Source organism: Staurois parvus, unplaced genomic scaffold (assembly GCF_062004578.1).
Source record: "Staurois parvus isolate SC_StPar_1 unplaced genomic scaffold, SC_StPar_1.0 ptg000437l, whole genome shotgun sequence".
In the NCBI taxonomy this organism is placed as follows: Eukaryota; Metazoa; Chordata; class Amphibia; order Anura; family Ranidae; genus Staurois; species Staurois parvus.
Window position 1 is genome coordinate 4,703,277 of NW_028318233.1, and position 26,484 is coordinate 4,729,760.

Here is a 26,484-nt window from a genome sequence, read left to right on the forward strand (position 1 = left end):
TTAACCGTAAAAACCATCACACCATTGAAGTTGACAGTTCACAGGTAAAGTCAATGCGCTTCGAAGAGGCTTCTCCTTCATCAGGGCAAAGTAGTGGCCAGGCTTAGACTAGTGGTCAGATGCAATAAGAAAGCCTAGGAGACTGGATCAGAACGGTCAAGTCAGAAATTGTGCAAAATGTTTTGCAAGGTATACAACCTGAAAGTTCTGATCTAGCCTCATTATAGGCTCCCAAATCAAACTACACCACTAGACTATGTCTGTCCACTACTTCAGCCCTGATAAATGGGGGAGGCATCACCCTTGAAACATGGCTTTACCAGTTGCCTGTGAAAGGGCAACTTCAATAAACTTCCTAAATTTAATTCTGAAGTGTTACGGACCTTTATACCAGGCACACCTCCAAAGCCATCTAAAAGCTGACTGTAGAGCATCTTTTCCATTGCTGGAGCTCTAATAGCCCCAATTCACACTACACCTTTATTGGGTAAAAAAACCCCGGAAGAATAATCGACTCCACAGAGTTTGCTATAACAGTTCATGTGCGAGTCCAGCACTGTCACATACACACATTTTATTAAATGCAAAATGATGGATTCTAATTATTTGTGTTCGTTTCAAGTAATGTCAGAAAAGTGTTGGTTCTCCCCCCCCCCCCCAATAAAAAAATTAAATTCAGCAAGCTCTTCAATACATGCACAATTTCCCATCGTTAACATTTGGCCTATTAATAACACTGCAAGTATTTAAAAATACCGGATGATCCTGCCTGACAGGAAGTCCACTCCTAACTTCCTGGGAGGGGGCAAATATATTGCACTAAGATAGAAGGAAAGGGGCAGAAACAGCAGGCAACTGGTAAAGGAGTAGAGTGAGTTATGGATATTAGGCAAGTTCTGTCAGCCCCCCTTATAGGAAATTAGAAGCTCAGTGGATTGCAGGCAGGATCATCAAGTATTTCTCAGTACTTGTAGGGTGACCCAACAGTATTAGACAACTGCGTTTTTTTTGTTTTTAAAGTCTCCACTAGCACCCCAATTCCAACACGCAGTCACAACAATTTACCGTAGTTTGGAATATTTAAAGGTTAAGTTCACCTTTTGGACAAAAATAATAAATGCGCATTTTTTTGCAGGTAAACAAATGTGCATTTATTATTTTTGTCCAATGGAACCTAGAAAGCATTGCAACAGCGATCAGTAGATCACTGATGCCATATAGGTCTCCTGCAGACCTGTCAGAATATCTGCTTGCCATACAGGACGTACAGCCAAGCAGATATTCTGACAGGAAACTTGAATGAACTACCATGGCGCTCCACAATGCAGTGGCAGTGCATTGAAAACTACAAGCCCACAGCCACCAAGGCTGTCAGGATTTGCAGTTCATTCATTTACGGAAGTCCGTGAATGAATAATGCGGCCATGCGGGCGGAGCCCCACAAGGTCACACTGTTTTCAAATCTGACAGATAATACAGGAAGAAGTCTCCCTGCACTATCTGTCCAAGGGAGGGGGGGTGGCGGGTGCGCCTGCAGCTATAAGAACATGTTACATGTTCCGCCCTAAAAACGGGTGGAACATGTAACATGTTCCCAAAGGTGAACTTATCCTTTAATGTTTTTCATTATGCCTGGGGAAAGGGGCAGGTGAGAATTTTAATAATTCAAATATATGTACAGAATCTGTTCACTTTAAAGTATTGCTGGTAATAGGACACTAAGCACTACAGTGTACTGAGTGATTATCTGATATCTCCTGCAGCAAGGAGAGGTGCTGGTCCTGAAAAGACCCAATTTATGTCAGATATGTAAATCCCCAAACCATGGTTCTCTACCCAAAGGCAAAATTATAAGAAACATTTATTGGTGCCTAAAACAGGTTATGCAAGCTAAAAATATGAACATAAAGAAGAGTAATAATCCTAGGATAACAAAAACACTAGTTTTCATAATTGGGAGAAAATAGGGGCTTTGTTCACATCAGTTACTGAATAAATGAAAGTACATTACAGAATAGATCAGTCAGAGTAAATATAAAAAACTCTTATGTACTACAATTTATTTAAACCAGTCCTATTCCTCTACAATAAATAGCAGACATAAGCAACAAGGTCTGGACTGAGACCAACATCAATATGAAGAGTTCAGTGTTTATTAAATGTGTGACTAAAATGTATTAAAAAGAGTAATTTACTAAAGGATTGATGGCTGCCAGACACCATCTAATCCCACGATAAGGCTAGGTTCACAATTATGCCACTCTGCGAGCCACGTTTTGCATGGGCACAGCAGCCTACTCATTCGAATGAGCTGCTGTGCCTCCTGAAAATGCAGGGAAAAGGTCCCTGCACTATTTTTGAAAATGCTGCCCATACGGAAACTGCAAGTTCAGGGCGGTTTTAAGTGTGGGAAACCTTGCTGTGGTTTCCAGTGCATGAGGGTGCCATTGACATTAATGCCACTCCTACACAACTCCTAAGCAGCAGTGCGTTTTTCCGAGCGGGTGATTACAGCTACAGTGGCAATCACCAGCACAGGTGTGAACTTATCCTAACAGTAGATATGAAACATTCCATCCCACACACATCTCACAGGGCTACACCGCTTCAGGACAGCAGATTTGTTTCTCAAGGACTTAAACATATGTTGCAGACTGCAAAGCCCACTCAAAACATGTATGACCATGGTGTTGTACACTCAGGCTGTATCAAATGAGTAAACAAATGAGTAAAAACAAATGAGTAAAAAAATTACTTCTTTATTAGAACTTGTGTCTTTAACATGATTAAAGGCAAAGTACAGTAGTACTGTAGTTCTGTGGATCACAGGAGTGCAGTTCATTCTGCACCCTTGTGACTCGTTTTCAGCTGACAGTGGACTGAAGGAAAGTTGGGGGGGTTTAGAGCAGACAGCGGTGACTGACAGTCACAGCTCTCAGCTCAGAGTGGCCGTGAGAACTCAGGAAATCATGTGATCGCTGAGTTCTCACCCTTAGAGCAGGCAGGGGACAGATGCTGCATCCACCTAGGTAAGTATAGAAAAACAAAACACAATTCTCTTAACTTCTTGCCGACCAGCCACTGTAGAAATACGGTGGCAGGTCGGCACGGCTGGGCAAAAGCACGTTTTAAAACGTGCGTTTGCAAAACAGGTAGGGGGCGCGCGCGAGCCGCCCTACCCGTCTTGCCGATCGCTGCCGCGGGTGTCAGTCGCCGGGTCACGGCCGGTCATTACCGGCAGCCTCCCGCCGATTAGCAGCAATCACTGACAGAGAGCAGGGCTGCAGTAGCTCTGCTTTCTGTCAGTTCCCTGACAGCTCCTGACACTGATCCGGAGAGAAGAGTTTCTCTCTCCCGATCAGCGTGTCCCCTGCACTACACACCCCCGCCCCCTAGTAAAACACTCCCCTCACACAGTTAACCCTTTCAGTAAATAAAAAAGTTAACCCCTTCCTCCCCAGTGCCATTAGTACAGTGTCAGTGGTTTTTTTTTTTTTGCACTGATCACTGTATTGGTGTCACTGGGGATGTCAGTTCCCCCCCAGTGTCAGAATGTCCGCCGCAGTCCTGCCATAAGTCGCTGATCGCCGCCATTATTAGTATAAAAAAAAAAAAAAAATCCCAGTATCTTTCCCGCTATTTGTAAACGCTATAACTTTAACGTAAACCAATTAATTTACACGTATTGGTTTTTTTTTTTTTAGCAAAGATATGTCGCAGAATACATTTTGGCAGAAATTTATGACTAAATTTGATTTTTACATTTTTTTTTTTACCGGACATGTTTTATAGCAAAAAGTCCAAAATATTGTTTTTTTTCCTCAAAATTGTCAGCCTTTTTTTTTGTAGCGCAAAAAATAGAAAATGCACAGGCGATCAAATACCACCGAAAGAAAGCTCAATTTGTGGGGAAAAAAGGACGTAAATTTCATTTATGTACCGTATTGCATGACCGCACAATTGTCCGTTAAACTAGCGCAGCGCTGTATAGCAAAAAAATGGCGTAAATTGCAGTATCTATACCATAGTTTGTAGACGCTATAACTTTCACACAAAGCAATCAATATACACTTATTGCAATTTTTTTACCAAAAACATGTAGCAGAATACATTTTGGCCTAAATTTATAACCAACTTTGAGTTTACTATATATTTTTTATAGCTGAAAGTAAAAAATATTGTTTTTCTTCAAAATTTTTGGTCTTTTTTTGTTTATAGCATGAAAAATAAAAAGCGCACAGGTGATCAAATACCACCGAAAGAAAGCTCTATTTGTGTGAAAAAAAGGACGTAAATTTCATTTGGGTGCACCATTGCATGACCGCGCAATTATTAGTTGAATTAGTGCAGCGCCGAGTAGCAAAAAGAGGCCTGGTCATTAAGGGGGGTAAATCCTCAGGAGGCCAAGTGGTTAAAGGCATTCAGCTGCAATGGGTTACTGCATATCATTGCCATCAGCACTACATTATTAAAGAGGCTTCCTGATATAATGAGGAAAACATTCCCCTGGCTCCCCTCCACTGTTGGTTACCACGATCTGCTATTTTCCGAAAGCTTATAAAATAGCAGCAAGGCTCGCACTAATCTAGAGGATGCTTTGGTATGCTGCAACTTGGTCTCAAATACTTAGTGGGTTTCACATGGTCAGTGTGAGTTATGTCAGATAAAGCCAAGCAGTGGTAGCCTGAATTCTTGCAAGTAGTGATATTCAAACACAGGGTCAGCAGGGGTCATGAGTGGTAATACCCCACAATTATATAGCGGGAAAATATGTTGACGGCAAAAATGAACCCATGTTTTTCATGCAGCTAACTGGAGGTAGATATGTAAATGGCAGCAAAAATGGAATTTGTTTTGTAAATTCTTTATTTAGAGTATAGTACAGGACTTGTATTCATAGACCATGGGTTATGTGCAGCTACCAAGTGACTGGACAATGGCAAAAATACTTGATAAGCCAACCCACAGAGAACACCATATAATCCCACCTACTGAATGAGACTCTAGTTTTTTTGCACGCAAGAAGGAGCAATCAAGACAAAAAGAAGGGGTGCTTGTGTTATGTCCTCTACTCCAAGATAAGGAATTTACAGGCAAGTCAAATTTTGTATCTTAAAAATTGTACACTACACGACACTGGACTTGTATTCATTTACCATGGGACATCCCAAAGCAATAATCTGAGGGGTGGGCAACAACATAGAAAAGATAACAGCCAACAGGCCTGCAAAAACAAAGGTTAACAGCTTGAAGCACCTTGCTGATGAAGCTTGCATCAGCCAAGGCCTGAACATCCGCCTGTTTTAACTTGGAGAACATTTGAACAGAGGACCAGGTAGCAGCCTTGCAAATATGAAGAGCAGTTGCTTGATGATGGCAAGACCAACACACTAACAGCCCTGGTGAAATGGGTACTGATAGGCAAAAGGAGGAACCATTTCCATAAGGGCATGGAAAGGAGTTGCCTTGTCCACCAAGCAATGGTGAAAGAGGAAGCAGGTCTTGCAAATAGAAAATGTGGCTTTTAGGTAGACCCTGACAGCCCTGACCACATCAAGGCAATATGAGGCAATTTCCTTTTCATGTTTTGGGGCAGGACAGAGGGAATGAAACATTATGTCTTTATTGAGGTAGAAAGAAGAGACTGCCATAGGTAGGAAGGAAGGTTTTGGTTTCAAAATCACTTTTTCTTTGTGCAAAAGAAGAAAGTGCCCTTCACAGTAAAGAGCTGCCAATTCAGAATCAAGCCTAATTAGTGTAATGGATACCAGAAAGACAATCTACAAGTGCGGTTTTCCAATGGAATATCTGTAAAAGCCTCAAAGAGAGGTCTCTGAAGTATAGAAACCACCAGATTGAGATCTCAAAGTGACACAGGTCGTTGAATTGAGGAATTCATATAAGTAACTCATGGAAAGAAAAAAGAAAAAAAAAAAAAGGACTTGATGAACCCATTTGTTTGGACTGTGAAATAGTTCTGAATAGAAAACTTTGAAACCATTCTTCTGAAAAACTGGTATGACCTCTCCTTGTGCGTGAAGTTGGCACAAGACAATCATATCGGCCTTCTTTTGGTCTGAAGCTAGCAACTTGGAGAAGAAAAAAAAAAAGGGAAGGAGAAGGGTAGAGATAGAAACTTTTGTACTCCTTTAAAATGACAGACTGGCCCTAGTGGTCAACGTTTCGGATCCAGAATGGTGCAAATGCTAACAGACACCCCCTCCCTCCCAAGAGTGGGGGCACCCCTTAAGTGTAAGAATGGCTTCTGGGCAGACCTGGGAGTCCAGGACACTATGCCTTGGTGTGAAAGTAGACCCCTGGGGAGGGTGAAAAGAACACCAAAATCACGGTCCGCAATATCTTCAAGAAAGGAGTTTCTTCTTCTGAATCCTCAATTGGATCAGGGGAAATACAGAAAGTGTAATGTTTCTGACCTTTGTAAACCAAAGGTTCTAGAACTGCAGAGAGTTTCCCAAAAAATTAGACATAATGGTAGAGAAAGTTGTGTGGAATAGATGGGGTTTGCATGTTCACATACAGGAGCCGCTATAATCCAGCTGCTGTTTTCCAGTGGCTGTATTTCTGTAGAAGAAAGCAGGGGAAGTGTAGCAGCATGGAATGTGTCATCTAGGACATTTGATACAGTTTCCCCAACCCCCTGAGACTAAACCTGGATAGGAAGTGAAAAACAGCCAGTATTAATTTGTCAAGTCCTGTAAATTTCTTGATGATAAAAAAAAAAATGCTAGCTTTAAAGTGGCCACGGAAAAAAACAGAGGCAAAATGTCAGGGTTTACCACAAGAAAGTATTTAGCACCCAATTCCTCTGCCTATGGAACCGCATAATGTGCTATGCAATAAAGAAATATGTATATTTAAAAACTTCCATCATTCTCATAATCCCCAATCTGATGAATTCCATTTAAACTGGTTCTAAAGGCAAAAGGTTTTTCACCTTTATGCATTGATGTAGAAAACCTGAGTACAGGGAGTCTAGGGCTTGCGATAAAAGGAGGCACTAAGGCTTGGTTTGAAAGTAGACGCCTGGGGAGGGTGAAAAGAACTCTTGCTGAGAAGTAGTAGTAGTAGTGGTAGTCGTCATATGAGGCTTCTTGTGGGGTGAAAGCACCTTCCCCCCCCCAATTACTTCCTTAATGTCATTATCAAGGGATTCTCCAAATAGGCATTTGCACTCAAACAGCAAGCAAGAAACTATTAAAAAGAAAGTTCAACAAATTATGCTTTCAGCCACAGAATCCTGTGCATATGCACAGAGATAAGGGACATGCTAGAAATTTGGCAAAACACATTCTCAACACAGTCAACACCAATGTTGCGGATGACAGCTGTTCTAAGACAGCAGTGTCAAAGACAGGTTAATATTCTTTGTTCATATGCCCTGTCCAATTAGCAATAATCTGGCAAATAGAAAAAGCAGCAATAGCTAGGACCTGCAAGGCCTTTAGCCCTTTTGGTGCCAGAGCCATTTTTGTGATTTTACATGCGTTTAAAAAATGATTTTAGGCCTGAAGCAAACATTACAGGCTGGACCCACACAATGGGATCCAGGTGTGGTTCCCAAGGTACACATCTTGGTTAACATATCTGGAAATAGCCCAGGACAATAAGCAGTAAGCTCTAGACAGAATGGTAAAAATACAAACAAAAAAAAAACACCACACATTTACAGTGCTCAGGTTCAAAATATGTATATTTAAAAACTTCCATCATTCTCATAATCCTCATAATCTGATGAATTTTAATCTTAGTTCATTTTATGTACAGCCCTCCCTCAATATTTATCTGAGGCCAATCCTGATCCAGCACTCTGCCTGAGAGCAGCATTGCTGCTCCCTCCTCACCTATCACAACCAGTAAAAAGGGAGCGGGGGGCAGGGCTGAGCCATGTTGTATATTTCAATGGACACACAGAGCGGTTCGGGATCAAGCCTGCACAAGTGCCCCCACAGCAAGTGGCTTGCTATGGAACCACTTAGGAGGAGGAAAGAGAAAGGAGCACAACTTGGAGACCCAAGAAGAGGAGAATCAGGCTGCTCTGTGCAAAACTGTTGCACAGAGCAGGCAAGTATGAAATGTGTATTACTTTAAACCATTTTCCCCATAACAATTACTTTCACATTTTTACAGTATAATTGTTTTCAGTTTATTATCCAAGAGAGATGCCATGATCTATGAGAGTGTCCCATATATCTTGACGTAACTTTAATCTTTCAATATTCTATCTTCATACGACATAAAGCAGGGTTCCTCCAACAACTCCGAAATTGTGCTCTCACCTGGATCTTTTTGAACTCACATTATACAATGTTTTGGTCACACCACATTTATGCCCTCTAAATGGGACAAAGTAAGATGCACGTTCCCCTGTCGGCACTCCTTCCCACAACGAGCTTTAAATCTTGTCCACCTTCTCCTTAGCGATCCGTAAAGAACGGAATAGGCATAAATAGTACTTTATCATTTAACCACTTGCCGTTCTGAGGATTTACCCCCCTTCCTGACCAGGCCATATTTTGAGTTACGGCGCTGCGTTACTTTAACTGACAATTGCGCGGTCATGAAACACTGCACCCAAATGAAATGTATGTCCTTTTTTTTCCCACGACTTGACCTCTCTTTTGGTGGTATTTGATCGCCTGTGCGGTTATTTTTTCGGCTATAAGCAAAAATATAAATCGACAATTTTGAGAACAAAAAACAATATTTTGCTATTGAACATGTCCAGTAAAAAAATAAAATCAAATTTCGTCATACATTTAGGCCAAAATGTATTCTGTTACTAATGGCACTGGGCAGGAAGGGGCTAATCTGAGGAGAGATCAAAGGGTTAACTGTTTGCTGCCAGTGTTTTACTAGGGGTACTGGGAGCACACTAATTGGGATAGCTGTGCACAGCCATCCCGAGCAGTGTGCTCGAGCTGACAGGGAGAAAGACTGTAAACAAAAAACAGTCTTCCTCCCCGTCGGTGACTGTCAATCACCGGGAGCAGGCGGGTAACTACCGTCCGGGACCCCGGTGACTGACATCCACAAATGGCGGCGCGGGTAGGGCTTGCGCGCACCCCCCTACCCGGAAATGCAAAATCACGTATATATACACACGTGATTCTGTGCAGTTGCTGCCTTGTAGCAGCATATCTGCTATACGGCAGCGTGGAATCGGTTAAAAAATGTTTTAGTAATGATCTTTCTATCCTCCCTTAATATCTCTATATCCAAAAAGTGTATGTTCTGTCTACTAATTTCCCACGTGAATTGATTACTACTCTTACTATTGTTCAAAGCATTCATATATTCAACCAAATTATCCTGTGTACCATCCTAAATTACAAATAAATCTACAAATTTTATATAGCCTAATATCTGGTTTTATATATAAAAATATAAATTCTTCTTCCCATTTTGCCATGTAGAGATTCGCTATACTAGGCGCACATTTTGCGCCCATAGCTACTCCCTTTGTAAATAGTATTTACCATCATACCAGAAATCGTTATGATCAAGACAAAACTTCAAACTTTTTAATAGGAACTTTTTATGTTTATTAGTTAATCTTACATCTTTATCTAGTGCCCATTTGGCAGCTTCTAAGGCTCCCAAATGAGCTATATTAGTATATAGCGAAGCTACATCTGCTGTCAGCAGTATATTCTGTTCATTCACTTCCATAGATTGCACTATTATAGCAAATTTTTAGTATCCCTTAAATATACTGTAGTGTTCTGTACTAGAGACTGCAAAAAATAAATCTATACATTTCCCTAACCTAGAAGTGACCGAATCTATGCCATTAATAATGGGTCTCCCAGGTGGGTTAGAACTACAGTATTCTTATGGATTTTTGGGATGCAGTATATCACCGGTGTTTAATCCACTGATGGTAATAAATATTTTTTTTCCAGTTTATTTAAAACCCCTTTCTTCCCTCCATATTTTATGATTTTCTGCCGTTCTTGGTTATATAATTATATGGGATTAGCCTGTAATGAACAATAGGTATTACTATCACTTAATAGTCTTTGCATTTCATTATTATATACTGATTTTTAGACAATGTCTTAATTACAACATTCCTGCCTATTGGGGTATCCTTATGTGCCACCCTTTCTGGTGTAGTTTGGGAGGAGCCTATTTCATTAGTGAGCAGAGTGCTTTGCCATTTGAACACCTGTTTGCTTTGATAATCCCCAATGTCCCTTTGATATTTTTTTCTTTTTAAATCGATTTTCCTGATCCTGATTCTCCATACCTAAATAAATATTCTAAATAAAGAACCCAAATCACTTTCTTTTTTTCTGTTAATACCTTATCCAAATTCACATTTATGTGTTCCAAAAAAGCTAAAACCCTCTCCATGGTTGCTGCCAGCAAGTGTAAAATAAAAATATATTTACAAAATCCTGCGAGCAACCAAACAAAAAAATATAAAAACAAACAATCGCTCCAAATGAAGTCGTTTACACCCTGCACATACTCAATGTGTGTTTTTTATACACCAAGAATAACACTGCTGTAACTCTTTGTGCTCAACAGTTCCGATGCACTTCTCACCCGAGCAGCCTTTTCCTCGTCTGTCAGTGGACGAATCTTGTAAGAGGGGGCAAGATCTTTAAATATTTCCATCAATGAGATCAATACCAGCTTCCGGACAGTCACTGCTACAGTAGAATCCTGTTCCATTAACATAGCACGTAGTTCCTTCAGCTTTTTAATCTATTTAAAAGTAAAATAAAATTTTTATGTCAGTATGTAATATAAATAACCCCAAATTCTGCTTTCTCGCAAAATGAATGAATGCTAAATTTTACAAAATTAAATAGGGAGCATACCTGAACTCCTCTCACACTAAGGTACAGTGATAATGTTTAGAACAAGATCATCCCTAGAATGCACACATTGCCAATGCATGTCCATGTTATTTGCATAAATACACACTGATCAACAGAGACCAACTGACCAACAGTTAGAATCCAAACAATTGCTCAGGGCCCACAAGCAATTCAGACCCCATAATACCATCTCTGGATATTGGGGGAGATATCTTTAGAATAGTACAAAATGGGGCAATTCAAAGCAATACGTATTCCTGGCACAATGCAGCTGCTGGTTTCAGTTGGGCAGCTTTAAGCTTCATTTTAACATGACGCTACATTGATAAATGTTTGCCTGGTGCCCAGACTACTAAAATATATATAGGAAAAAAAAAAAAGAAGAGAAAGAACACACATAGTTCTGTTTTTGAAAATACAAACCACACACACTGTTCTCTGGATCTGCAAGTATAGCTGAGGCCAAGCTCGCAATGTGAACCTTCTTCTCCTCCAACTTTTCTCTTCTATGCTGTATCAATTCTTCTGTACTCATCAAAGGAAGTGGCTCTTCTGGCACATCTGGAAAAACAGAAAAAACTAAATACCTTGGTTCATTAATTTACAGGGATGAAGAGAGTTGTCCCAAAAAAAAAAAAAAATCTAAAGATTATTGTGTTAGTTCACCTTTACAGAAAATCCAAAGTCCCAAATGTACCTCTCGTGACTTGCCACTGTAAGTGAAATTTCACCACAATATTCATTCATCCTTTCTGATGGTGGTGGGGGATTTTTACAAGGGTTTTTTCTTTTTCATTTGCAGTGATTGTTAGACGAACACTGAGATGAAATGTCACTTTACAGTGACAAGTCACAAGAATTCCTTTGAGACTTTGGATTTTGAAAGATTTTTTGTTTAATTTTCATGTGTGCTTGAATTTCATGTGAAGTATACGATACGTCACAGATATAGTTCTGTTTATGTGGAGATATTGTTACTTTGAATATGGAGTGTGGCTGCCTTACATTCACATTAGTTTTGGGTATTGATGGCATGGTATATAATATATAAAAAAAAAAAAGTTGACTGGAGTTGAACTGTAAAATTACATACTTCATACACATTAAAGTGCACATCATTGTGAAATGTAACAAACTTGTTTGATACCATGTAGTGTTTAATTTATTAACATTACATATGCAGAAAAAAAAGGACTACAAACTACTGCATACTGGAAATGGACTTTAGTGCTACAACTTCAAGAACTAAAATATACAAAAAAAATGCATTAAGCCAGATATAGTTTCGACAGTTCGAATCTCGCTATAGCAGAGGCGTAGCTTGAAGTTTGTGGGCCGCAGTGCAAAAGTTGACCTGGAGCCCCCCACTACCACCCACTGCATGCCAACATACTTTAAGTGGCTAAAGAGCAGAGGCAGGCAACCTTTGAGAGGTGGAGATCCACCACTACCAGAACAACATGAAAGATCAAAGATCATTGGGGTTTAGTGCCTTTATAAAAAAAAAAAAAAAAAAAAAAAAAAAGGAGGGGGGGGGGCCCACCAGGTTTGCACAATTCTCAGGAGGGATTGTGGCCCACTCCTCCTCTTGGCAGATCCTCTCCAAGTCTTTAAGGTTTGGTGGCTGACGTTTGGCAACTCGAACTTTCAGCTCCCTCCACAAATTTTGAATTTGATTAAGGTCTGGAGACTGGCTAGGCTACTACAGGACCTTAATGTGTTTCTTCTTGAGACACTCCATTGTTGCCTTGGTCATGTGTTTTGGATCATTGTCATGCTGGAACACCCATCCACGACTCATTTTGAATGCCCCGGCTGAGGGAAGAAGGTTCTCACCGAAGATTTGATGGTACATTGCCCTGTCCATCGTCCCTTTGTTTCCACCACGTTTGGCAGTTGGGATGGTGTTCTTGGGGTCATAGGCAACATTCCTCCTCCCAAATACGGCGAGTTGAGTTCATGCCAAAGAGCTCGATTTTGGTCTCATCTGACCAAAATCTGGTCCTCCTCTGCATCATTCAGATGTTCAGTGGCAAACTTCAGACGGGCCTGGACATGTGCTTTCTTGAGCAGAGGGACCTTGCAGGCACTGCAGGATTTCAATCCTTGTCGGTATAGTGTGTTACCAATTATTTTCTTGGTGACTGTGGTCCCAGCTGCCTGGAGATCATTGACAAGATCCTCACGTGTAGTTCTGGGATAATTCCTCACTGTTCTCATGATCATTGACACTTCATGAGGTGAGATCTTGCATGGTGCACCAGACCTAGGGAGACTGATAGTTGTTCTGTTTTTCTTCCATTTGCGAATGATTGCACCAACTGTTGTCACCTTCTCACCAAGCTGCTTGGCGATAGTTTGGTAGCCCAGTCCTGCCTTGTGTAGGTCTACAATCTTGTCCCTGACATCCTTGGACAGCTCTTTGGTCTTTGCCATGGTGGAGAGTTTGGAATCTGATTGTTTGATTGCTCCCGTGGACAGGTGTCTTTTATACAGGTAACAAAATTAGATTAGCAGCACTACCTTTTAGAGACTGCTTCTAATCTCAGCTTGTTACCTGTATGAAAGGCACCTGGTAGCCAGAAATCCTGCTGAATGAAAGGGGATCAAATACTTATTTCCCTCATGAACTTGAAAATCAGTGCAAAATTTGTTAGACATGCATTTCTTTTGAATTTTTTGTTGCTATTCTGTCTCTCAGTGTTACAATACACCTACCATTCGATTTTTAGACTGATCATTTTTATGAGTGGGCAAACTTTCAAAATCAGCAGGGGATCAAATACTTATTTCCTTCTGTGTGTATGTATATCTACGGACAGGATTCTGCTGTGTAACTATTTTCCTGCAGCATTACTAGTTTGTAAAACAGCTGAGAATAGAAGTAGACTGCACATATTCAGGTTTTATAGACCACAAAAGTCACCTCCATTTTCTTGCATCTCCATTAGTTCTTCCTGGTTCTCGTCTTCCTCCTCACAGCGAACAACTGCAGAAGATAATTTGTATGAAATTGACAGAGCATTAATCACATAACACATGCATTAGACATAAGAATGTAAAGTGATAAAACCAATTACTTGACTTCTCTATGCTCTGGGGAATAATGCCACTTTTATCTTTAATCGGCAGTAGGTGAATGACCTCTTTTTCAGGTTCGGTCTTCATACGTCTGGGCATTTTCTCATACTTCTCAATCACACTATCTTGTTTTCTTTTTGTAGCATGCACTGGTTGGCTGAAGTAGAATCAGGAAAAAAAAATAATTTGCACTCATTATCCATATATATTACCTGCCCATGTAGACAGCATTTCATTTTAAAAAGGTACTTTAAATTTAAAAAGAAAAAAAACACAAAACTGTTTTTGTAGAGACTAGAAAGCGGAAAAACTTCACATTAAAAAAAATATATATATTTACTGCAATTAAAGCACATTAGCTATCATTTAACTTTTTACTTAAGCGTTCTCAGAAGACTCACCTAGTCAGAAAAGCACACAACTTGAATTCATGTTAAGCCATATAATACAAATGACAATCTGTTGCCCAACGTTCCCTAGCTCTTAATAGATTTTAAGAGGTTTTTAGAACGTGGACTCTACAAGTTTGAGATCTCATCCATATTATATCATACCTTTGTATAAATAAGTAAAAAAGAAATACATTAATAAAAAAAGCACATTCATTTGTCTCTGTAACAGATATTTAAAATTCACAAAAGTAATTGGGTCCTCCATAAAAGCCAATAGAACTGCATCCGTCATGCTGTACAGTGACTCCAGGAGCATGAAAGTAGAGCCCTGTGGAGTGAAAGGTTGCAAGGGGGCCTGATAAGCAGGTAATCAGAGGTAATGTATAGAGATGCTCAGTAGACCAAGGGGGACCTCTGGGTGACATGCAGAATAGATTCTTTGGTGCAGAACTCAAACAAAATTTATGAGAAAAGGTATTCTGAGAAAAGTATGGGAAGGCTACAAAATTCTCAGGGTCAGGTAATTAATCAAGTAAAGTATTTCTGACCAAAATATAAAATCATCATATTCAATTCCACATTGTATTCCACTACAGAGGTGCTGAGAAGCAAAGCGAAAAGTAAATCCCTGGCTAATGACAAGAAGGCAAACCTGCTGTGTACCTTTCCACTGTAGTATCATGCTGGTTAATATCACCTAGAGATGACTGACAGCTTTCAGCTCTGATATTGGATGAAACCAGACCCAGCTGGATCGTTCCGGCTTATTTATTCTATAGAGGAAATGTATGCTGCTAATTCCCACGGAGACTGTTCTCTTAACAGGAGGTCAACTGAGTGCTCCACAATAGAGGATGCCAAGAAAAAGGTACTAGGGCAGACAATGAAATCAACATCCAGAGGCCCCCCCGTGTGTTGTGATTATACTAAAGGCTGCAGGGTCCCTGTTAAACTGGAGAAAAACTAGTGCTGATCCTAGATGACCATGCAAGGCAAAGGGTCACTCTAGATAAAAAAACAAAACAAAAAACAAACATTGAAGGGTGCCAGGTACCGCTAAAGGACCAACATGGACCAAAGAGAGAATTGTTCTGAGGAAGATGGTGAGGGTACGACAACTCCTGAGGCTGTTGGCACAGGGGTTAGGGCAAGAACACCTGGGTAGAAAATTAGCCAAAGCAGGGGAAGGTCTGTTAAGCTGTTCACCCCTACCCTCTTGTGCAACTGCAGAATGCCAAAAGCAAGAGATCAGCATGTGAACCCAAAAGATTTGCAATTATCCCTCCACTTAGCAAGTTGGAGCACACCTTAATGCTGAAGACTTCACCAGGACCTTAAGCAGGATCCCTGACTTGAGCCCTGCAGACAGCCATTGAACCAGTTTTTGCTGGACAACTCCCGGAGTAAGTTAAGTTGAATGGTGAGACTCAGAAGACCTTTTCCTAGGTCTCATGCACACAGAGCTCTTCTGAACGGATTCCTCCTGACAAAAAATGGGAGGAAAAAAAAAAATCGCATTCAGGCGCGTCACGCTTTTGTGCTTTCATAATTTCATAAATTATGATTCTGGCTATTGAAATGCATGAACTTTCAAGAGCTAAAATGCACCTAGCGTTTAAAAAGCCTTTACAAGCGTTTAGGTGCGTCATTGTTTTTCTGCCCAATTGCTCCTCTCCTGAATGCAATTTTAGTGCTTTGACGCAGTCTTACATAGGAGGTACATTTGGGGACAGAAAGAAGAAAAAAAAAGTTAAACGCCTGTAAAATGGGTGTTTGACAGTTACAGTGTGCATGAGGCCTTGGACTTCTTACGCTGAGACAGCTGAACATTCGGACTTCTAGCAAAATACTTGATGATAATGTTAATGGCAGGCTTGAAAAGAAGGCATCCCTCTAAGACCAAACAAGTCAGGTGCTACTTGGGCACATAATTCGCCTCCCAGCACCTTAAAGCAGATTTCCACACAACCCCTCTCCCCTTTTTTTTTTTCCCTTTCAGCCCCGCTTATTTGAACGTGGAATATGCATATTTCAGCGTTGTCCTGCCGAGATGCTTTCAAGCCCAGCCACAGCTTTATCCTGCAATGCCATGTTTTAACTTCATGGAGAGGCCCGCTGGCTCATCCCGGGCTTAGGGAGCGGACCTCCCAATGATGCGCCAATAGGCCTGCCCGTTCGTCCTCTCCTGAAAGACTTTGCCTCCTGGGATATGTGACGTGAATATCGGGAGGCACTGCGGGCAGTGTGCAAGTCCTTTGCCTAGGCAAATATCGTACAATACAGGATGGGGGGAGGGGTGGAGTGGAGGGAAGTTGATTAAGAGGGTGAAGATCCACTTCAAGAAGAGTGCTCTATGTATCTCAATAGAAAACCATAAGCATGATAAACTAAGATGCTTATAGCAAGCCATCACAACCAAAGCATAGGGCTCCAGACATCTGTTCCACATTCTATCGGAAAGGAGTCCATCGGTGGAGAGATTGAGAGATATAAACCGTTTTGCCAAAGTTTGACAAATGGAGATCAGAAAAGGATCCTACAGAAGAAGGCACAGAAGCATGCTTACAGCCTCTACAATCAGCATTCATGAGGAATTCAGTGAATTTAGCCACAAAGTCTTGTGTGACTGCAGTAGAAGTCACGGCTCAGGATGACTCCAATGAGATAGGCCCTATAACCTTAGGGGGGCAGAAATCCAGACATCAGTGCCCTCAGAATGCAGAGAGTATATGACCCCAAAATCAATAGAAAAACATGAGCCATATACAGACATGTTGCAACTGCATGGAGCTGATGCAAGGCCACAGGTACTCACAGGCTGTTAGTAGCTGGTCTGAAAGATACTAAAATACCTGTAGATAGGCTGTAGAATCCAACAAGGTATTACAGAGCTTAGCTCAAGCATGGATGTAAATTTATTTTTAAATCAAAAGAACCACTAAGCAAAAAAAATGGTCTTCTCAAAAATAAAATTACATTACGCTTTATGTGATAATACCTGGAAGAAAGATCTCTGGTCAAGAAAGACGCTCTCTGAGCCATCTCCCGCATAAGCTGCAGGTCATCTTCATCAATCATGTCCAGAGGGAGGGACTCTTCATCCAGTTCATTTTCTTCAATGGCTACAAGAAGGTAAAAGCGATTATGTAATTCATGCCAATAACAAAGTTTAATTAAAAGTACTTAATAGCTGTCAATAGCTTGACAGCTATGAGCTAAATACATTATTAGGGCTTAGTCCACCTTTTATAAAAATGTCGTAAATGCACCAACAATGATATAATAAAAACTGTCCATTTACCAAATTTTCACATTACATCATAAATATAGGTGAAACATGATATTAAACCAGGACTATGCTTTTAAATAGATCTACCATTAAAACTTGCACTTCAAATCAAATATAGCACACAAACTACTTTTTGTTTCTTTTTAAAAGAAGGAAAAACTCTCCACATACGCAAATCTGCTACTGCCGTACTTCCAGACTAGACAGTCCACATTAAAGTCTCTGGCCACAATCATGACTAAAAAGAGTCTTTTGGGGTTTATTTAATAAGCAGTTAAAGGAAAAAGACAAGGAAAAAGATAAGGAAAAAGGATGTTCCACATTAAAAATCACAAGCTGCACACAGAATCAAAGTTTGTAATATTGATAATATCCTTTACATTAAAGCAGTATTAAACCCCAAAGCAAACACTTATTATACTGCAGCTTACCAATTCTTAGATGTGATGGTTGCATTAGTTTCATTCTTTAGGCTCTTTTACGTTCACCTGATGATCTGGCCAGTAAGTCTGTTTTTCAACAGAACAAGCTCTTCTGCAAATGTAGCAGTCAGTGTTGAGATTTACCACTGTCAGGGGTGCTTACAATGATCAACTTTTATGTATTCATGTAAAACCTTTATCCCAAAAGGAACATAACGGTTGATGCAACTGTAGTGTGAGCTGGAGCTTGGCTTCAGTGTGTTACTTGCAAATCACCAGGTGAAGAGAGAGGATAAAAAAAAGTCTAAAAAAAAAAGTAAACTAATGTGGCAATTGCATCTAAGGATTGTTGGACTGCAAATTATTACATTTTTGGTTCTGTGTTTATTAGTTGATCTGTTACACACATCTAAAAGCAATCATAAATATTACAGTTTCCATTTAATTTATAGTGCAAAGAGCACCTTGTGCACTAATATTCATCAAAAGCTACATTCATATTGTACTCCTGTTGGTACCTGGCTGTTTCTTCTTGACATTCTCCAGGGGGACAGGTCTTTTAGAGCTGACATCCCGCACAGCCTCCCGCAGCTTCTTCTGTTCTTTCCTGTGTTTCTTCGCAGAGCTCTCCTGTTTGTACTGCTTGTTCTTCAACTTATTTTCAAGCTTGAGTTTGCTGGTCTTCAGCAATTTGCGAAAGCTAGGCGCTTGTTTCCTATGTCTCCTCTACAAAAGAGGCAAAAGGAAGAGTTCTTTGCATCAAGCTAGATACATTCACAGAAATACATTTGTGCTCTTTAAAATACACAGCTTGTTCAGGACAAGTGTTGTGACAGCGATTCCTGGACCCTCATCCCCAGCACGCACCTGTCCAGGCTCCCGAGTGGCCTGACTGCTTCACAAGTCTATCCTGGGAAAGCACCAGTGTTGAAACTTACCTGTGTGGATGACAATACTTCTCGCAGATGACAGTGTTCAGGTCTTTACAATTTGTGGCCCAGGCTCGAGCACTATCACACAAGGGAGGTAATATTCTCCTCCATACCAGAAGACCCTGCTCCATTAGAGAAATGAAGCAAAGATTTTGCTGGAATGGAGAGGTAAGGATGGACGAGTATACATTATTTGTCAGCTTACATGTCATTTTAAAATAATACAAAAGCTATAGATACATCACACTACCTTAAAATGACACAAAATATTATCCTTTATCCATACACATACAGCCCTGGTCAAAAGTTTTGAGAATGACAATTATTAGGAAGGAAACAAGTGCAGTCTTCATTGCATAGCACAAAAAAGGGATTCACAGGCAAGGATATTGCTGCTACTAAGATTGCATCTAAAATCAACCATTTACTGGATCATCAAGAACTTCATTGTTGTGAAGAAGGCTTCAGGGTGCCGAAGAAAGTCCAGCAAGCACCAGGACCATCTTCGAAAGTTAATTAAGCTGTGGGATCAGGGGAACCAGCAGTGCAGAGCTTGCTCAAGAATGGCAGCAGGTAGGTGTGAGTGCTTCTGCACGCACAGTGAGGTGAAGACTTTTGGAGGATGGGCTGTGTCAAGAAGGGCATCAAAGAAGCCACTTCTCTTCAGGGACAAACTGATATTCTGCAAAAGGTTCAGGGATTGGATTGCTGAGGATAAAGTCATTTTCTTTGATGAATCCCCTTTCTGTTTTGGAAATCCAGAAAAAACCTTGTCTGGAGAAGAAAAGGTGAGTGCTACCATCAGTCCTATGTCATGCCAACAATAAAGCATCCAGAGACCATTCATGTGTGGGGTTGCTTCTCAGCCAAGGGAGTGGGAACACAGCCATGAATAAAGAATGGTACAAAAACATCCTCCGAGAGCAACTTCTCCCAACCATCCAAGAACAGTTTGATGATGAACAATGCCTTTTCCAGCATGATGGAGCTCCTCGCCATAAGGCAAAAGCAATAACTAAGTGGCTTGGGGATCAAAATATCAAAATTTTGGGTCCATGGCAAGGAAACTTCCCAAAACTTAATCCCATTGAGAACTTGTCATCAATCCTCAAGAGGCGAGTGAACAAAAGAATTCCCACAAATTCTGACAAACTCCAAGCATTGATTATGCAAGAATTGGCTGCCATCAATCAGGATGTGGCCCAGAAGCAGATTTATAGCATGTCAGGGCGAATTACAGAGGTCTTGAAAAAGAGGGGTCAACACTGAAAATATTGACTCTTTGCAAGTGTTACTAAACCCAGAACAGTAAAATTAGTGTGTATATGCAGTAAAGCATGCTTGTTATACTCACTGTGGAACCTAAGGGGTTAATCCTCTGCATTTCGTAAAAAGGCTGTTTTAGCCTGACTTCTCTCTCCTCTCCTCTTCAAGTGTTCCCCTCTTATCTCCTGATAAGACAACGTGTGGAGTCACTCTGCACATGCTCAGTTTGGTGTGTATTGGTAGAGGTTTTTTTTCTTTTTTTGGGAGATCGCATGAGATCAGCACAGGGCCAATCAGCACTGTCCAGACAGAGGTCAGGGGTTCTGCATCCTCCTAGAGCAGAAAGAAAACTCCTCCTACAAGCTTTAACATGTGCTCTGCTGGACACCGATAAAAGTCACAAGATAGATGTGTGGGGAATTAAACATCCCAGATAAAGAATAGACATTCTATTCTCCTGCACATGCGACGTATTCAAGATTAGATTTTATACTGATAGAACATAGACTCTTGGGAGTCGTTGGTTAAAGTAAATATAGAAGTTACAATATTGGACCATGCACCTGTCACAATGAAGTTATTAGGGGGAAGAGCAACAGAAGATAAATATGTGGAAACTAAATGAGACACTCCTCCAGGATCACAAGATGGAACTGAGAGTAAAAAATAAATAAATAAATAAAAGGAACAATAGTTTGAAATAAATTAGACTGAAGAAGTCTCAATTGCTATGGTGTGGGAAGCAAATAAGGCATATATGAGGGGAATTTTGATAGCAATTGGAGTAGAAAAAGAAAGAATATCAAAAGAAAATAGATACGTTAATAAGGGAACTTTATGAACTAGAAGAAGTACATAAAAAGAAAATAGTAAAAGACACACAAGAGAAAATAAATAAAAAATAAAAAAAATAAAAAAAAGATGAAATAATTTAATGTAGCAAGAAACGAGAATATTTAACATGATGGCAAGAGAAATATCACTGGGGGAATAGACCTAAAAAATATTTAATGAGAGCACTGAGAAATAAGAAATTGAGGAATTATATAGAGAAAATTAAAGATAATGGTGAAATGGTGTACTCAACCACTGATATCACTACTGCATTCAAAAAATATTATAGGAAGTTGTATGAAGTGAACCCGAAAATCCTAAAAGGAGGAGAAGAAAGAATTAGAAAAAGAAAGACGTATTTAAAAAGAGGCGGGACTACCGAGATTGGGAGAGGAACACCTAGCTCTTTTAGAAAAAACAATAATACAGGAGGAAATCCAGGAGGCACTAAAGGGTACAGTTGAGGGGAGGAGTCCTGGGCCAGACAGGTATACTGTGAGATATAAGAAATTTAAAACACAATTAGTTCCTAAACTGTGTACATATATGAATGTACTAGGAGGTGGAATGGAAATGAGGGAGGAGTCATTGCAAGCACATATTACAATCATACAGAAAGAGGGGAAAGATAGGACCCAATGTGCCAGCTACAGGCCTATCTCACTGTTAAATACTGATACAAAACTATATGCGAAAGTTCTGGCTACTAGGCTAAAAGTCTTCATGCCGGAATGGATTCATTTAGATCAAGTAGGATTCATCCCTGGGAGGGAAGAGACCATGGGCTAAGATCAGGTGTGTGGAAATTTGTTTTATAAAACTACTTGTCCAAGAGACTAAATCGGGGTCCCAGTCTACTTGTCCCTCACGACAATCTACTTGTCCTGATAAAAAATTTTTTTTTAACCAAAACCGTATTTAATTAAGGCTGACCATCACTTCATTTAGCAATCAAGCCTCTGACCATACCTATAGAGGTGTGCTGCTGAGAGTGGGGTTTGTCCTAAGTGGCATTGTGAGTGCGGGGATGGTTCAAGGTGGCATGCCACCTCTGATTACCCCTAGGTTCAGCAATCAAAAAGTGCAATGCAGTATGTGGATGTGGCAGGTGGAGTAGATAAGTAGTAATAGGACAGAGGTTAATGTGTGCTGCCATTGATATGTTCTGTATGGTGGTCTGGGTCCTGAGGCCACCCGCCCTGCGTGTGTTTTGCAGAAGAGTGTATTCAGACAGAGGGATACAAATTGAGAGAAGGAGTGCGAGTGCTGAGGTGAGGGGGTGCGAGAAGGGCAGCTTGTCAGTGTATCCAAGAAGGAGGAGAAGAGTAAAAGTAGTGTGGGAGTGGCCAGGAGAGTAAGAGAAGTGTGGGAGTTGCCAGGACTGAATGGGGCCGCCAAGCAGAGTGGATGGGCTGAGGGAGCCCTTGAGCTAGTGAGAGGCCAGCGGAAAGGGGACTGCCTGCACTGGACAGGCAGCATAGGTGAGTGGAGAGCCTGCTAACTCTGGTGTAGCATGAAGATCTGTTCATGCTACAACGGTGTCCGCTGTGCAAAAAAAAAAAATGTAAACCCTGCTGCTTGCCCACAGCAGGGCTAAATGTAAATAAAAGCCACCTGCCCGAAGCCTGGAACTGCATGTCCCGGGCGTTGGGCGATATGAATTGCACATCCCTGTAGAGATCATTATTCCTTATAGAAAAAAAGAGAAAAAAACCCTGTATTGATCTTATAAATAGACGCTGAGTAGGCTTTCGATAGAGTAGATTGAGGCTTTATGACGGATACATTTGAGGTTTTGGGAATTGGTCCCAAAATGAGAGAGTGGATAGGAAAGCTTTACAGCCAACCATCAGCCGCAGTAAAGGTCAATGGCTCGTTATCAGAGTTTTTTTTAAATGTATACAGGGGTGTCCGCTCTTGCCCGTTTGTCATATCTTTAGAGCCTCTGCTGGCAACTGTACGAAACAGTCTGGATGTAAAAGGAATACAGATAGGAGAGATAGAACATAAAGTGGCAGCATATGCTGATGATATGCTATTTTATGTAGTAAACCCTAGGCCAGTGATGGCGAACCTATGGCACGCGTGCCAGAGCTGGCACGCAGAGCCATCTCAGTGGGCACGCCAGGAGGAAGAGAGGAAGAGAACGCGCTCTCCTGCGCACCTCCGGGGGCGCGCACCGGGCGATCTCCGTGATCGCTGTGTCCTGCGGACACAGCTGATCACGTGACATGGTAAAAGGCCAATCACAGCGGCCTTTTACCACGTGATCAGCCGTGTCCAATGACACGCTGATCCCTGGGAAATGCAAATGCCGGTTCTCGGCTGCACTTTCCTCACGCTGTCAGATCGTGAGGAAAGTACTGCCGAAAACCGGCAGTTGTCAGAACAGGGATCGGCACCGATCATCAGGGTCACTGATCATCAGTGCCCTGATGATCGGTGCCCACCTGTGCCACACACAAGTTCCGCCCACTTGTGCCCAGCAATGCGCCCACCTGTGCCCAGCAATGCGCCCACATGTGCCCAACAGTGCGCCCACATGTGCCCAACAGTGCGCCCACCTGTGCCCAACAGTGCGCCCACCTGTGCCCAACAGTGCGCCCACCTGTGCCCAACAGTGCGCCCACCTGTGCCCAGCAATGCACCCACCAGTGCCCACCTGTGCCGCCCACCTGTGCCCACCAGTGCAGCCCAGCAGTGCTGCCAGTCAGTGCCACCAGTCAGTGCCCAGCGGTTGTGCCAGTCAGTGCCCAGCAGTGATGTCAGTCAGTGCCACCTATCAGTGCTGTCTATCAGTACCCATTATCAGTGTCGCCTATCAGTGCCACCTATCTGTGACACCTCATTAGTGCTGCCCATCAGTGCCACCCATCAATGATGCCCAGCAGTGCCGCCGGTCAGTGCCGTCTGTCAGTGCCTCCAGTTGGTGCTGTCAGTGCCGCTTATCAGTGCCCATCATTTCCTGCATATCAGTGCATCATCAGAGCCTCCTCATCAATGCTCACCAGTGCCGCCTCATCAGTGCTACCTATCTGTGCCGCCTCATCAATGCCCATCAGTGCTGCCTATCAGTGCAGCCTCACCAACGCACATCAAAGAAGAAATATTACCTGTTTGCAAAATTTTAGAATAGAAGCAAAGGAAACCTTTTATGTTTTTAATTTTTGCCCTTTTTTCATTTATAGTGCAAAAAATAAAACACCCAGTGGTGATTAAATACCACCAAAAAAAGCTCTATTTGTGTGAAAAAAATGATAAAAATTGCATATGGTTACAGTGTTGCATGACCGCACAATTGTCTTTGTTAAGTGCAACAGCACTGAAAGCTGAAAATTGTCCTGGGCAGGAAGGGGGTAGAAGTGCCCGGTAGGCAAGTGATTAATTCCAGTGTTGGCACTTAATAAATATGAAATAAAAAAGTTGGTTGTGTGTTGCAGTTTGGGCACTCGGGCTCAAAAAGGTTCGCCATCACTGCCCTAGGCTGACACTACCCAATCTAATAAGAATAATGAACAATTATGGAGATTTATCAAATTTAAAAATCAACCCGTCTAAATCAGAGATTCTGAATATTAATGTTTTCCGATAATTGAAAAAAAAGGTTTTGCAGAGAGAATTCCCCTTAGCATGGAGGGAAAGAGAATTAAAATGTCTGGGAATAAAATTAACCTCGTCCTCTAAGAATCTATATAAAATAAAATACATCCCATTAATAAAATGCAGTTATTTACCTGTTAACTGTATTTCCAGGAATCTTCCAGGACAGCTTCACATGAGAGATAGGCTCCTCCCAGGAAACACCTGTTCCACCTTCTTTTCCTATGAGTAGCCTCTCTCCCTGGGGGACCCTCAGTACAGGAATATGACCGAAGGTCTAGGAGAAAGCATAAAGATGGCAGTAGAAACAATATATCACTAGTTCATTGCATGACAGAACACCAGCATATAAGTACACAGTAATCGGGAGGGAGTTACCCTGTCCTGGAAGATTCCTGGAAATGCAGTCAACAGATAAATAACTGCGTTTTCCCTAGTCATCTTCCAGGACAGCTTCATATGGGAATATTGAATAGGAATATGTACATTAGGGGGGGGGCTGTCGCACGCAGGACCTTTCTGACAAACGCCTGGTCTTCGTTGCCGATCAGGTCCAACCGGTAGTGTCTGGCGAAGGTGCTGAAGCTGGACCACGTTGCGGCCTTGCAGATCTGTCAGGGGGAGGCCCCAGCCTTTTCCGCCCAGGTAGCTGCGGTGGCCCTGGTTGAATGCGCCTCTAAGCCAGGGAGAGGTGCCAGTGACGCAGTTTTGTATCCTTCCAAGATGGCCTCTCATCCATTTTGCGATGGTGCCTTTGGAGGCATTGTATCCCTTCATCGGGCCTTGGAATAGGATGAAGAGACTGGATGAGTGTCTCCATGTTTTCCTTCAAAGGGTACGCTGCAGAGCCTGGATTTGGAGGAGACATCCCCCTGCCAGGATTTTAACCAGATGGCTCTACGGGATGAGGTTATGAGTGCCGATGCGTCTGCGATGAAGGCCACTGCTTTTTCCAAGACCGGTAATGACTTGAGAATTTCCTCAGCTGGCGTACCTTGTTCCAGGTGAGAGTGAAGCTGACCCAGCCATACATCCAGGGTTCTGGAAACGCAGGTAGTTGCTATTGCTGGTTTAAAGTTTACCACAGATGATTCCCATGCCATTTTAAGAAATGTGTCGGCCTTGCGGTCCATTGGATCCTTTAAAGAGCCTCTGTCTTCAAACGATAGATCTGTGGATTTAGAGATCTTCGAAAGTGGGGCGTCTGGTTTCGGGCAGGACTCCCATATGGACACATCTTCGTCCTTAAACGGAAACGCCTTTTCAGATTTTTAGGAAAAAAATGCCTTCCTTTCCGGCTCTTCCCATTCCCTCCTTATGGTAGACCATAGGGTGGAGTGGACCGGGAATGCGCGGCGCTTTTCTTCTGTAGCCCCACGTAACGCTGGTCATGTAGAGAGAGATCTGGTCGTTCCTATTCTAAGTCCAGGGTATCGTAGATTACCTTCAGGAGACCTTCCTTTATCCTCTACCGGAAAAAGGAATCTCTGAGACCTGTGGTCCTGCTCTTCCGTCTTGCCTTCCTCTGAGTCGGAAGTACCGGAAGGTTCGTCCTCTTGGACCGTAACGGCACCCGGGTCCTGTCTCCTCTTCTTAGCCGGCAGGGAAACGCCTGAGGTGCCTGGCTGGGGCTCGTCCAGGTCCGGTTCCTGCATTTGCTCCCTGAAATTTTGAAAGGTTTTGAGACATTTCCTGCGTCATATTTTGTAGAAAATCTTTAAAGAGCGACCCCGACTCTTTTTTAGTCAGCCTGTCAATGCACTCTTGGCATAGCTGTTTTTTCCAAGCCTCTTCTTGCAGTTAGCACATTTCCTCTTG

General features: G+C 41.8%; 1 protein-coding gene across 1 annotated transcript in view; it reads right to left on the reverse strand.

Annotated features, from left to right (window-relative positions):
* Nucleotides 1-26,484, reverse strand: part of NOC3L (NOC3 like DNA replication regulator) — a 123,969-nt gene that overhangs the window by 81,943 nt on the left and 15,542 nt on the right. Inside the window, exons 2-7 of the mRNA XM_089687780.1 lie at nucleotides 18,553-18,760; nucleotides 17,322-17,445; nucleotides 13,931-14,088; nucleotides 13,777-13,839; nucleotides 11,281-11,411; nucleotides 10,573-10,734 (exon numbers count right to left, since the gene is read on the reverse strand). Of these exons, the coding sequence (XP_089543906.1) occupies nucleotides 10,573-10,734; nucleotides 11,281-11,411; nucleotides 13,777-13,839; nucleotides 13,931-14,088; nucleotides 17,322-17,445; nucleotides 18,553-18,760 (846 nt within the window). The remainder of the gene's footprint in view (nucleotides 1-10,572; nucleotides 10,735-11,280; nucleotides 11,412-13,776; nucleotides 13,840-13,930; nucleotides 14,089-17,321; nucleotides 17,446-18,552; nucleotides 18,761-26,484) is intronic.